This window comes from Nomascus leucogenys, chromosome 3 (assembly GCF_006542625.1).
Source record: "Nomascus leucogenys isolate Asia chromosome 3, Asia_NLE_v1, whole genome shotgun sequence".
Classification (NCBI taxonomy): domain Eukaryota; kingdom Metazoa; phylum Chordata; class Mammalia; order Primates; family Hylobatidae; genus Nomascus; species Nomascus leucogenys.
The window spans coordinates 110542538-110557564 of record NC_044383.1 but is presented as its reverse complement, the minus strand read 5'-3'; the positions used below and the strand labels follow the sequence as shown (position 1 = coordinate 110557564).

Sequence of the window (15027 nt, the reverse complement as noted above, 5' to 3'; positions counted from 1 at the left end):
GGTGGGAATTGAACAATGAGAACACATGGACACAGGAAGGGGAACATCACACACCGGGAACTGTTGTGGGGTGGGGGGAGTGGGGAGGGATAGCATTAGGAGATATACCTAATGCTAAATGACGAGTTAATGGGTGCAGCACACCAACATGGCACATGGATACATATGTAACAAACCTGCACATTGTGTACATGTACCCTAAAACTTAAAGTATAATAATAATAAAATTTAAAAAAAAACAAAACAGATTGCAGTAAAGAACCCCGCTAAAACTTCCCAAAACCAAGAGTGACTTCTGGTCATTCTCACTCTGACACTCCCACCAGTGCCATGACAGTTTACAAATGCCATGGCAACGTCAGGAAGTTACCATATATGGTCTAAAAAGGGGAGGCATGAAAGTTCCACCCTTTGTGGAAATATAATCAAGAAATAACCATAAGAATGGGCAACCAGAAGCCCTCGGGGCTGCTCTTTCTATGGAGTAGCCATTCTTTATTCCTCTACTTTCTTAATAACCTTGCTTTCACTTTATTCCATGGACTCACCCTGAAGTCTTTCTTGCACGAGATCCAAGAATCGTCTCTTGGGGTCTGGATCTGGACCCCTTTCCAGTCACATCAAGTGGCAGTAATTTTGATGTTTTACCAAAAAGTGCTACGAGGCTGGGTGTGGTGGCTCACGCGCTTAATCCCAACACTTTGGGAGACCCAGGAGGGCAGATCACTTGAGGTCAGGAGTTCCAGACCAGCCTGACCAATATGGTGAAACCCTGTCTCTACTAAAAATACAAAAATTAGCCGAGTGTAGTGGTATATGATTGTAATCCCAGCTACTTGGGCGGCTGAGGCAGGAAAATTGCTTGAACTGGAGAGGCAGAGGTTGAGTGGGCCAAAATTGCACCACTGCACTACAACCTGGGCAAAAGGGCAACGCTCTGTCTCAAAAAGAAAAAAAAAAAAGGTGCTACAAAGGCAGATAGTCTCTCATAATGGTTATATGGAGGCTCATGGGCTTCAGTGGGCAGTTAGCTGTTGTTTGGAATGACACCAGGAACTGAGGAGTCAGATAAGACTTGTGCCTGATTAAAAACAAAACAAAACAAACAAACCAAAAAAACCACCCCTCATCTCCACATAGACAGGCTAATGAAGCGCAATACCAGGATCATGATTCTTTTTAGAGAAAATACTGGGTTTTCTCTTGCCAATCAACAAAGGACAATCAATGTCCCACAAATTCTACCAACAAAAATTTGCTGCAATTGATCTTAAACCAGATAATTGTTTTGGGTGCACATACTCAAGTTCCGTCTTTACTCATAAAAAATCAGAATGCCATGACTCTGCCTACTGTACTTTATAAAATAAATTGGTTGCAAAATGCACATCTAAGTAATTATATTAGATATTTCTGTGTACAGAGTAACTAAATATAGGCTAGTGAAATGTTGGAGGCTTTCCCCCCAAACACTGTCATTTTAGAAAAATTGAATGGTATTATTACATTTTTGCTACTAATTACTTAACATACCAGGTATCTAATAAAGACACTCAGCAACGACAGTTTTAGCTTATGATGATAAAATCATGTCATCTACATATACGAAAATATTTGCTGTTTTTATCTAAAAGTAATATCAAGTTATTAGGAAACAGTCCATAAAGGATTGAGGACACAGCCCTATTTGGTCACACGTATATGACTAATAAAAAACTGACAAGTCTAAAACAACGTTTGAACATTTTCCTCAGTAGTTCCCCTTGTTTTATTCCTTGTCTTGGCACATGGCTTCAACATTACTCTGTCTCTTCTCAAAAAAGATCTATAAACATGTATCTTTATATCTCTCCTTCCCTCTAGGATGCTAGCAGCTCGGAACCATCCCTATATAAAACTCTCCAATTTTCCCATAATGCCCCACATAAATAATTTACCATGGTCAAGTAGATTTTTTCCAATCTTGTTCCTGCCTACATATTTAGTCTTATATTTCAACAAGCCCCTGTGTAGCAACCATGCCACTTTAATATAAATTAAGAAAAATACAACTATATTTTTAACACTTCAGTGCTTTTTGCCTTTGTTGTTACCTTTGTCTGCTTCTGCCTGGAATTTCCCCTCTTTCTGTCTTTCCAGTGATATATTTAATACTACTGATACTCTGAATCACAGCTTATGGCTCATATTCTCCATAAAGCACCTCTTGAATCATCCTGCCATCCCTCTGGGATCCCCCAATCCCAGTTGAGTTGCCTAACCTGTTCTGAGTATCTGAGTACTTTGATTTATTCTCTACATACTACTTCTAGCATAGTCCATATGAAAAGTATTGCATTCACTTGATTAAACATTTGTTTCCTCCTCTGTTAAAATGTAAACATCTGGAGACTTTCTTATGATGGTATACGCATAGCATTGTGCTTACCATCTAATAGGCAAACAGTTAATGGCTTTTTAAAGCCATTAGATTTCCATACCATGTATAACAACGTCAGCCTGAGTGCTGGCTCACGCCTGTAATCCCAGCACTTTGGGAGGCTGAGGGGTGCAGATCACAAGGTCAGGAGTTCGAGACCAGCCTGGCCAATATGGTGAAACTCCGTCTCTAACAAAAATACAAAAATTAGCTGGGTGTGGTCGTGGGCACCTGTAGTCCCAGCTACTTGGGAGGCTGAGGCAGGAAAATTACTTGAACCTGGGAGGCGGAGGTTGCCGTGAGCTGAGATCGTGCCACTACACTCCAGCCTGGGAGACAGAGTGACACTCTGTCTCAAAAAAAAAAAAAAAAAAAAGTCATCTGCTCAGCTCTCATTGATAAAAAGGAAATTACACCAAAGTAAAACATAATGCAATCTAATAGTTATTGTTACACTTTTGGTTCAAAAAGGCAAACTGAGCCTACAACAAATATAGTCCTACAACTATTAGTAATAAAACATTAGCAACAAAGAGATTTCAACCAATTGCCTGAAGAGGAAGACAAAGAGATGGATATTGATTAATAAGCAGAAGGAAGCAATTGCCAGTCTATAATATGTATGGAGGAGAGACAAAAAAATGCTGGACTGCTAGGGAGAATTTTGCATACTCTGGAGACTTGGGCAAGAAATGTATGACCAAAGGTCAGTGTGTAAAGTAGGCCAGAAAACAGCAATAACCCTCTACCACTTTCAGAATCAGCCAGGAGTTTATTTCTCTGGGGAAAACAAGGAGATTTTTCATAAATAAATTAAAAACTATAATATAAAATAACTGTTAAATGAAGTTACCTGGGGATAGCATAGCAAAGGCAAATGTTGAAAAGCATAAAGAATCATCAAAATGATGCATGCAAATTCCAGAACTGAAGGTATAGGGAGGTTCAAACTTTCCCTCTGAAGGTTTGACAACTGAGTCTGCTGAAATAAACTGACAATAGATAAACAGGAGAAAAGGCATACTCATTATTTAAGCTCATGAGACTTACAGAAAATATAAAACTCAAAGGAGGAGCCAGATGGTTGAGTTTTTATGCCATAAAGGAATAGGGGCTTGAGGGCTTTCAGGAGAGGTGGAGACAAGTTAAGGGAGAGAAAAAAGGAAGAACCACAGGATGAACCAAGGTTGTCTTATTATGCAGATAAAGCTTCTCAGAGCAGCCTCCAGAAGAATAAGTGATAGGCTGTCTGGGTATGCGGATGACATTTAATCTCCTCTCCAGTGATTAATCTTCCCTGGCTGCTTGATGAGATTCCTAGGGAGGGGTTTCAAGACAATTGCATTTCTTTTGGAAGAACTTACCTCAGCTAGACAAGTGAACTTCAGAGAAAGGGCCTCCTGGTGCTTTGGGAAAGAGAGGATCTAGAGACAGAGGATGAAGGAAGGTCAGAGAGACCTTGAGGCTACTCTTTTAATTCAAAATTGCCATACATTGGATATGATTTTCTGAGCCACAACAAAGTCTTCTATAAGTGTTTAAATAATAAAAAAAAGACTACACAATTTTTAAATAGGTTCACATTTAGACACGCCATTTTGAAACGCCAAGACAACAAGAATAAAATGAATATCTCAAGCACTTCTTTTAAAGTTATTTACAGATTGATATCAGACTGGCCATCAGTAACACTGCTTCTTAGATTGTGAACAATTACTTCAGTGTTCTAAGAAAAAAATGATTTTCCACCCTGAATTCTGCACCTGGCCAAACTAGTACTCAAGTGTAAAGGTAGAATAAAGTCATTCTCTGTCATGAGACAGATAAAACTCAGAAAGTTTATCTCACAAACATGCTTTTTCAGGAAGTTGTTTGAAGAATATCAAAGAGACAATAGATGGAATTTAAGAAAGCATAAATCAAATTTGGAAGAAGGGAGAGATAAATGTATAATAGGGCTTCAGAACAAACAGTTTACATAGGAGTAAAATGAGAGTACTAAGAGAAATCTCCAGGGAAGAAGAACATTGCATTAAAAACAAAAAGCTACAGACAGTCAAGGTCAAATATAAAGGGACTGGATTAAATTCCAATAGTAAAGCAATGCATTTCAAAAATTAAAACAGAATGAATATCAAGCAATAGAATGCACATGAATTAGAAATGTGTTTAGGATACATTTAAGCAAGGCCTGTTTTGTTTCTTACAAAAAAAAAAAAGGCAATCAGAAACTTCATAGGGGAAAGAAAACCTGTAAAAACAACGTATAATTCAAAAATAAATTAGACCAAATGATTTGGGGCAGGTTGTTATTAGATACTGTCTAAAGCTGAAAAATCAACAATTAGCAACACAGACGCGCGTGCACACACACACACACACACACACATTTCTGAGGTAACCCCAGAAGAACTATAAAGGGATTAGGAACAGCTGGAGAAGAGTATGGAAAGGAAGTTTTATTTTATTATAAGCCCAAATTTACTTTTTGATTAAAAAAACTACATAAATTAATCTGATTTTTTATTTTATAAAAAGAAACTAATATACATATCACAATATATCTTTTCTTCAAAATTCATTTTCAAAAATTATTAGATTATTTTAAAAAGTGAATCTAGACTGTCAAATGTAATTATTTATATGTACCACATCCTATAAATCTTTAGTCATAGCCTAACACCAAAATGAGAGCACAAAGTATCTCCTTGTAGAATAAATGGTCCACATTTCCCCAAGGGAACACATTCTTTTGAGAATAAATTGCATTTGCAATGTTGCATTATTACATTTATTTTAGGACTACAGGCTAAATCCATTAAACTTGTAATGATGTTTTTTTTTTTTCTCCCTTCCTTCCAGGCTTTTGGGAAAAGACTTATTTTCACAACTACTCTAAAGTCATTAGAAGTATTGTTAATTTACTACTAGCTCAAGTCTCTTCATCTCTAATCTACATTGATTTTCTGTCCTCAACACAGAAAGCATGAATTTGTTAATGCTTTAGCTGCAATAAGTTCTCTTTCAGATATTTTTTTCTTCTAGAAAAATTGAATAAAGGTGGCAAAACAACTACTTGAACATAGATTAATGACTTCTTAGAAATGACTTGTAGGAGTGCAAAAATTTTTAGGGAGGTAACATTATTAGTTTTAGAAAAGCATATGACCTGGAAAATGGACACAGTGCTCCTGATTTATTGCTGTTGGTGATAGTCTCTATGGAGACCTGAGCTCCATGGACAATTAAAAATCAAATCATGGCAATCATCAGCAAATAGTAAATTCTAGAAATTTAGAGGATTTTTCCCCCATGCAAATAGAGTATGCGATTCTTTACTTATACAGAACCACTAAGGTGTCTATAGATTTCTCAAGTTGCCGTGTCGTAATCTTTTTACAAAATGAATCCTGTCTTTGTCTTTGGTGCTCCAGTCACCCTGTGGCCCCATGCTTTGGCCAGGATGTCATGGGGATCCTTTTCTTTACCATATTGGCTCTAGAAAAAGCAAAGTTAAGGAAGTCAAAGCAGGTGACACTTTGTCTGAAGCTGACCTTGCCTCACTAGGGAGAAGGAGGATGTACATCAATCTAGAAATCAACAGCCACCAACTACCATATGTATCACATTAAAAAAAATGTAGTAAAACAAAAAGTGGCCTAAATTGGCGAACAGAAGTTCAGTGTTCTGCATTAATGAGAAAATACCATTCAAAACTTTAAAATATGGACTAAAAGAAATACTTTTTTATTATTTTGGAAGAGTAAGCAGGGTTATTATGACAGTCTTAGAGTTTACAATTCTTAGAACACAAGAAATGAAGATTCATGTGTATTGGCTTCTCTTTCTAACCATCATAGACTTGCTTCATCAAATCAGCTTTAACCATATTAATTTAATCTCTTGCTTTTTCAGTAACAAAACAGGAAACCAATCCCAATATTTCTCCTTAATTTGATTTTAGAATTAGTTATTGTAGTCTAACTTGGTGTCATAGAAAGATTCTTCATTAGACATAATGATATGTATGTATGTATGTCTGTATTGGTGTTTCCTAGGTCTTTTGTATTTCCAATATGTTTTGAGTATTTTATTCAATTACATAGAAATAAATTTCAATTACATAGAAATAAATTTCAATTATTTGAAACTCTTTACAAATAGCAAATGTAGAAATAGATCATTTGTCCTTATTTAACATATAATTATAATTGATATTAGATATAACTTATATTGTATAGATGAATGTGTACATATGCATATATGTGAAATCACCATCAAAAAGCTGGGTGCTATAGAAAACAAACAACATACCATTCTAATTCACTGTTATTAGAGATTCAAGATAGTTTGTGTTATTGTTTTCCCACATGAATAAAATATCCATCTCTAAGAGTTTTGTGTTCTAAACTCTTGAGACATGAGGTTATTTCTCCCTTAACTAAAGAGCTAAAAACATAATCCTTGATATGGGAGAGGCAGACCACAACTTAAAATCTAAATCCTCTGGAAATCGCAAATGCTGTAATGAATTTTAAATTTGCCCACAACTTAACAGCACCTTCGTTCATTTATGAGATAGATTTGGGTCTCCAAACTGTGCCCCTAAGAGGCAGTTCACTGTGGTGGTTACAAGGAGAGACTGGTTGTCAGGAGAACCTGTGTCAGCCTCCTAACTCTACTATTTCCTTTCCACATGAGTTTGAACAAAAGTTGTGTCAAGTTAATGTGAGGGTTATAGAATTTATGAAGACAGGTAGATATACAGGAGAATCGGTGATGGAATCGGTAAGAAACAAGAAATGATTCTTACAAATATTACTGGGATTTTAGTATACTGTCCTCTATAAAATTTGAGTAATAGATTTTCAGCTATTTTGAAACTTTTTTTTCTAGTTTGGAGACTGAGTTTGGAAGAAAGGAAAGAAGGAAGGAAGAAAGGGAGAGAGGGAGGAGAAATAATTTATTTTTGGCATGTTACACAGCAACATTTGTTTTTGGCAATATCACTGAGAAAGTTGCTGTAGCTTTAATGGATAGGAACCTACATATTCCTCAGATTATTTTAGATAACCTAAAGCAGCTCCTTAGTGCCAGTGCAGCTTCTTAACATTACTTTGTCATTAACTTATAAACACTGGATATCTCAGATCACATTCTACTTCCCCAAATGATGATGCATTATATAATTCCATGTATGATGTAAAATAATGCTTTCCTGGGAGCCATTGTATATATTTATTTATGAATTATTTTCTGGGATTTGATGTGGTTGAGAATTATACAAGATTGATTCTTTCTATGAATTCTGGCTTCAGGTTTCCTTTGCTTGGACCTGAAAACATCTATTTCATTTTCCTTCAGCATACTATATTCTGCAAAGTGCCAGAGGCTCTCCATGGCACTAATGAGTTCTTCTTCCAATTATCTGTTTTAAATTTTTCATCTTTTTTTCTTTGCTACTATGAAAAAGAAGATAAATGAAGAAAACAAAAATCATTACCAATACTCTCATTTATTTGTTGCTACAAGCTCAATGGTTTGAGAGAATGTCCACATACTTTTTTGTGGGGGAGGCAAGATCAATTAAATAAAATGTCCCATCAATAATTTGAAGCTCTTCAAATATAGCAAATGTCCTCAGTCTTAATATCAGAAAACCTGCCTTTTTGTTTTGGTAAAATTAGACATAAGGATAATGAAGACTTATCTTTTTCAAAATGGTATTTGAATTTCATAATCTTAAAAGCAGCAGAAAATATCACAAATGGAAAGAGAGTTAACTGTAATAAGATGGACATAATAAGTATCAAAAGGAAGCTTTATGATGTTTTAAAGGTAAATATCTTTATTAAATTATCTACATAAATTAAGATAAACACTAAGACTGCAGGGTAAAAAATTAGCAAAGAAGACCAAAAGACAAATCCCTGGCCGGGCACGGTGGCTCACACCTGTAATCTCAGCACTTTGAGAGGCCAAGGTGGGCGGATCATGAGGTCAGGAGTTCGAGGCCAGCCTGGCTAACATGGTGAAACCCCATTTCTACTAAAAAAATACAAAAATGAGCTGGGCATGGTGGCACACACCTGTAGTCCTAGCTACTTGGGAGGCTGAGGCAGGAGAATCGCTTGAACCTGGGAGGTGGAGTTTGCAGTGAGCGGAGACAGTGCCATTGCACTCCGGCCTGGGCAGCAAGAACAAAACTTATCTCACACACACATACACACACACACACAAAGACAATTCCCCAAACAGAAAATAAAAATGGGTAATGAACATATGAAAAATTCTAACTCACTAAGATTAGAAACACAATTAAAAATGAAAATAACATTTTTTCTTCCATCAAATTAACAACTATGAGAACAGATAATACACAGGGTTAGCAAGAGTGCAGCGAAATTGACTCTGCTGTACACTGGTAAGAGGATAATTCAGTAAAATAATTTTAGATAGGTTATTGTTAATTATATAGTAAAAGCCTTAAAATTGTTCATATTATTCGATTATACCTAGGTATTTCTCCTAAGGAATGATTCACAAAAAAAGATGAGAGTATTTTTGTTGGAAATGATTATAGGGAATTATTTAATATAATAGAAAAATATGAAAATAGCATAATGTATAACATTAAAGGCTTAAAGAAACAATGAAATAGTCATTAATTTTTAAATTGTTTGATATAATGTTCAATTTAAAATTAAGACATATTTGGATATATAGCATACACAGACATGTTTCATTTGTATATACACAAAGGAAATACGCAAAATGTTAATCTTCAGTCATGAAGTCAAGAAATGCTTTCTTATTTTTGTATCAAATTATTTTATATTTTATGTCAAGCTATTTTATAATGTAAAAATATTACAGAGAAAATATGGCAAATATAAAAATTATAAAGGTCTACATTGTTAGAGGATGAAGACCTTTACAATGATACTTTTCCATTTAATCAATAGTAAGTATATTTTCCTTATGATTTCCTTTAATAACATTTTCTTTTCTTTAGCTTGCACTGTTGTAAGAATACAGTATATAACACATATAACATATGAAATATGTGTTAATCAACTGTTTATCAGTAAGGTTTTCAACCAATAGTAGGCTATTGGAGTTAAGTTTTTGAGGAGTAGAAAGTTATAAGCAGATTTTTGGCTGTGTGGGGGGTTTGGTGCCCTTAATCCTCACATTGTTCAAGGGTCAACTGCAGTTTGTTGCACAGAAGTTACACAGACACAGATACCTAGAACAGATATTGGTACCAGAAAGTCAGTGATACTTAAACCTAAAACACACAGTACTGGTTTTGAGATAAGGAGGCAAGTGATGCCAGGAGGGCAGCAAGGAGACTCTGAGTGGAGAGAGGAAATTGTTTTTGAGGACTGGAGAAAAGAAGACTCATGGAATTTACTGCCAGAACAATTATCTTAGCTATTGTCTTCAATAACTGGAAAGACAGAAAATACGCCTATGAGTTTATGGGTCTGGTTAAGGGGATTTCCAAGCAAAAAAAGATGACAGTGCTATTTGTTATCTTTTATCCACAGACAGCATGATATTGTAAGAGAGAAATGAGCTAAAGAAAGATTTTCAAGCAGAATTTAGAGGTTGTATTTCCAACCCAGGACTTGCTGAGTTGGAAAAAAAAGTTTATCATTTACATCATCTCCAGCCGGCAAAAGATTGCCAAAGACATTGTCTCAAGGAAAAATCCAAATTCACAGTGATGTTACTGGTCAAGATGAAATCAAGGCTCTGAAATTCATTGTTAAGACCTTAAAAAGAGTTCAGGTTGTGTCTAATAGTCTCAGGAAACAAAACTTCTAACAATGTTAAAGGCGTTTTCCCTTGGCATCATAACTCTTATCCCATGCCAGAGAAAGTAGCCAGTAGTGAAAGATCTGTGGTATGTCTTTATTCAAAGGGATGAGATAATAATTTGATACACAGAAAGCCCACAATTTTTTTTTGCACTGTAGCATCTTAGAATAAAAGGGACAGAAATAGTTCATCCAACATCAAGAACACCTTGCTCTATTTTAAATTTCCTTTCAGCCTATTGCTATGCTACACAGGTTAGTATTATTTTTAAATAATAATAATTAAAAACAAAAATATTATAGCTAACATTTATTGGGGGCTTTTTAAATATCAAGCATGGTGCCAAGGACATTTCATAGAACATCCCCCTACTCCTCAAAATTAACCTCTGAGTTTTAAAATAGTTCAAATATTTTGGGTCACATCTAGATTTTATCCCAAGAACTTTATCAGAAATAAAGATGAAATATTTATATAATGATCTTCAGAGCAACCATTATTTATAAGAATAAAACCATGAAGGAACCTCAAAGTCTAATAAGACAAGAAAGGTAAGTTAAATTTTTTTCATATAATGGCTAATATATATCAATTAATTAAATCATTATGAGTTAATGTAATGACTACTTTCATTTTAAAGATAAGAAAATTAAAGATTGGTGAGGTGAAGTTATCTAAAGTCACACAGAATTTGGCAGATCCAAGATTTCGATCTTGATATTATAACTTCAGAGGGCTCACTGTACAACCCGCCCTACACTGTATCAAATTACGATTCATAAAAGAAAATGGACAATACTATCATATCTTGTGCATTAAAAAACTTCACCCTGCAACAGAACTCCTCCCACTCTTACAAGATTTAGATGGCTACCTAGCCTTTGCAGTGACATGCACTGGGGGCTGGGCATGCACCTGGAGGTGAGGACTATGGGCTTCTCATTCTTCCTTAGCCCAACAGTGGCTCCATTGGTTCCAGACACCACCACATTTCCTGGCTCTGTACCAATGAGCTTTATCTGGGTTCTAGATGACAGAGAGAACAGATCATGGGGGGGCATCTTTAATGAGGACGCTTTCATAAAACATGAGAAGGGCTGCTGGTTTGTGTTGAACAAGGCAGAGCTTTCACTGTACTATCTTATATACATGCTTTTACTACAAACTTGCTTTACAATTTTAAATAAATGCCTATAGACATTTCCTTTGTCAAAAATAGAAGAAATAGAAAAAATGATAAAACTAAAAAGAAAAAAAACGTACATTAATGAAGAGCAGTAGCTGAGATCTGAGGCACATACAAAAGTTTAAAAAAAAGCAACCCTGAGTTATGGTTCCCATAGTAACTGAAACACAGTTGGATTTCACTTTTATGTTAAGTAAGTTTAACTTGAGTGGGAATGCAAAATACTTCTTCCAAGCCAAAAAAGAGAATTATGGAGAACACAGAGGCAACTGTCCAGATTATTCTGGCTTTCTCATATGCCAAATATTAGCCCTAATGTGCATTAATATTTTCACATCAATAGTATATGTTCATTTCTATTGATTTTAAACTCTTTATTCAATGTATAAAATATGACTATTTAAAATGAGAAAAAATTCCCATTAAAATCTGTTAAACCAGAAAGCATGACTTTGTAATGTAGAAATATAGAAACACAGTTTGGCTTGTAATTATGAGAATATTTGCTGAAAGTACAAATTATGAGAATTCAATCTGATTACACTCACTATCAAGTGCTTTAATCCTGACATTTTCAATTACTGTTGATAGAATCTGAAACTATGAAAATAAACACATGGTACTTAAAAGAGAGTATCCACATCTTTAAGATAGATTATACACATAAGTTTTCAAGGCATTTGGAGTTTGCACATCATTCTCTAGTTCAATAAGATTTTTAAAAGGCAGAAAAGGTACTTACTCCTGTTATGTAACGAGGTCTATATTGAATAGTTCCAAACAAACCAAGAATGACGATAATAATATGTACAAAATTTGCCAGGATAGGTGCCCACTGATATCCAAGGAAGTCAAATATTTGCCTCTCCAGCACACAAACCTAGAATAGCAAAACAGGATGGACAGATCAGCATGTGAGAAACAGCACAGTGGTGAGAGGAAAAAGGATAAAATTTTTAATAACATAATTAGCAATTATAACTGTGTTACCATATCTGGCATTTGTCTTTAACTTACAGTGAGAATAACATTTTCAGTTTTTTTCAAAAGAACACTATGGAAGCTGTGGATCTATAGACACCTACAAGCCTTTCAGGGATGATTTTGTGGAGGAATCAAGCTGTATTCACAAGATGTCATCTTTGCAGTCATAGGATAAATTATATTGTCATGTGAACTGTCAAACATTTGAAGTCATCAACCAGCACGTCAGAGAAGTCCACATAAAGAGTTTGTTGCTAGATCTGTTCAAATGTCATTATATAAGTTGAGAATAGAACAAAGGAAGTCTGATGTGGAGGAAAAAGAAATCTTTAGCAAGAGTTGTAGCAAGAACCCTTCAGCAAGACAAAGATTTCTGGACGTGGATCTGCCACTAAGTAGCTGCAGTGGCCTACATAAGCCATTTCCCTTCTCTGGGTGTCTGGTCCTCATCTGTGAAATGAAGGACTTTGACGAGGTGTGTAGGGTCCTTCTAGTCCTAATAGTGTTGTATTTAGATCAAATACGATGTTTTGTCATACCTGGCTACCAGGTAAAAGAAGGGCCCTAAAAGAAAATTAGAACAATGGAAAACAAAAACAAAAATCAAGCATCACTGTTACAAAAGCAAGACACTTAAGTCGATTTAAATTATACCACTTTAATCTGTGCTCTCAACTATAATTAAGACATATAAAAATCTAATCAGTGAGAGGAGAAAAAGAAAACCAACCAACTAACCAAAAATAACAACAAACTGAGATTAGTGGGTAGTCCGGAAGTACCATTTTACATCCCAATGTGAGATCTAAGAAGCTAGCAAGATCTCATCAGACCCAACAAAGTAAAGCAGAATGTTGGTTTTATTCTTCCTGCCTGCCCTCAGGGGGGATGACAATAAACTCTCTGTTCAGAGAAAAACATTGTAAAAGGACTTGATGCTCCATACCAAGATTCAATATTTTATTCAGCCAGGTTTTCAAGAAAAATGATGATTTTAAAATCCCTAAGTTCCTAACATCACTATGCTTTAATGATATTTCTTGTCAGAAGGAAATACTGACTCTCAAAACAGGCAATGTGCTTTTAAATTAAATATATGTAGCTCAGTTTGAAGACGTCTTGAGTGATCATTATTCCCACTGCAGTTCTTTAGCTGAGTAGCATGTTTTCCCATCACGCATTGAAAGAGAAAATAAATTCATGACACCTCTATTTTCTAAGGCACACTGGGCACCATGTAATGGTTGTAGCAGTCACAGTCCAACTTAGTCAAATCTTAATTCTCATTGCATCTTCGCCATAATTAAAAAAACAAAAGAAACTTGATTTGTTATACCCTATGCTAAAGCCATGATACTCGTCAGAGTCTCAATAGTGGAATGCAATATTCTTACTCCTTAATAAACACAGACTGTCATAGGACTGGAATATCACTTAAGCTTTACAAAAATGAGTTGTCTTCTCATGAACCATTCCTTCAACTTTCTCATATCGTTAACGTTTTGAAGAAATGAGACCCATTTGTGACACTGGGCAGTATTACATATGCGAAGTTAGAATCTGTGAATGGTATCAAAAACTAAGTAGTTGTTCTGAGAACATGATTGCTAATTTTCTGTATAAAAGTTCATTTCACCATAGAACCCTCTCCGCCTCATCTTATGAATAAATAGTGAATAGGAATGTAAACCAACAGCAAGAAACATCTAAACTCTACAAAATTTGAAGCATCATAACTGTGGGGACACAGCAGGGCAAACGTATAGAGGATGAAACACACCAGTCTAACAGTGGGAAATATCTCAATAAATGCACCAATTATGAAAGAAAATAGCAGTCCTATTAATTATAAAAATATAGAGATGATAATATATTAAGTCTGCAAACCTGAAGTGAAATTATGTCAACATTTATCGGGTTCTTATTATGGCACAACCAACTGTTTCTTACTTACAAGTTTGTGCAGACTGAACAAGCTAATCTGTAATTCTTTGCATATAATATTTCTGCCTTTTTCCCCTTTTTGATTAGCCCTATTAGGGATCATAAGTAGCATTATCATAGGTTCTGTAATTTAGAGATAGGCCTGAAAAATGCAAGATTTTCTGAAAAGTTCAGTAAGTGTAAGGGTTGTAATATGTGTGCAGTCTTTCCTATGAATTCTTTCCCACAGGAAGACTATTAACTATGAGGGGCCTGTATAGTGGGCCTAGGAGTACAGGGATGGAGAGAACACATATTTGTTGGAGCACAAATGCTGGGGCTTTATGCTTTTCTCCAGGCATGTATTATCACAATGATTCTACACAAAACCAAGGGAGGTAAACAGGATTGTCCCATTTTGCAGATTAAGGAATCCAAGCTGTGGTGTGCTAAGTGATTATCTTGAAGTTACAGAAGAGGTAAGTAGTAGAACAGGAATTTGGGCTTCTGTGCATGGTCCCTTTGCTATGCCCCTACCTTTTCTATTTACTCAACACTTAGTCCAAAAACAAATAGATTTTGTTTTTGTTGGTTATATAGTAAAGACCATGCTGGTTATATAATATATGCTACTTCATAGAATCTCTCTGATCATACTTGTCAGTTCATGACATTATATCATCATTGG

The 15027-nt window shown here is 35.3% G+C and overlaps 1 protein-coding gene across 3 annotated transcripts in view; it reads right to left on the bottom strand.

Annotated features, from left to right (window-relative positions):
* Positions 1 to 15027, bottom strand: part of NKAIN2 (sodium/potassium transporting ATPase interacting 2) — a 1036186-nt gene that overhangs the window by 533050 nt on the left and 488109 nt on the right. For all 3 annotated transcript variants that reach the window (XR_004029344.1, XM_003255655.3, XM_003255653.4), the window contains exon 2: positions 12175 to 12312. Coding sequence is in view for 2 of the 3 variants with exons in the window: in XM_003255655.3 (XP_003255703.1) it covers positions 12175 to 12312 (138 nt within the window). In the remaining variant the exon portion in view is untranslated. The remainder of the gene's footprint in view (positions 1 to 12174; positions 12313 to 15027) is intronic.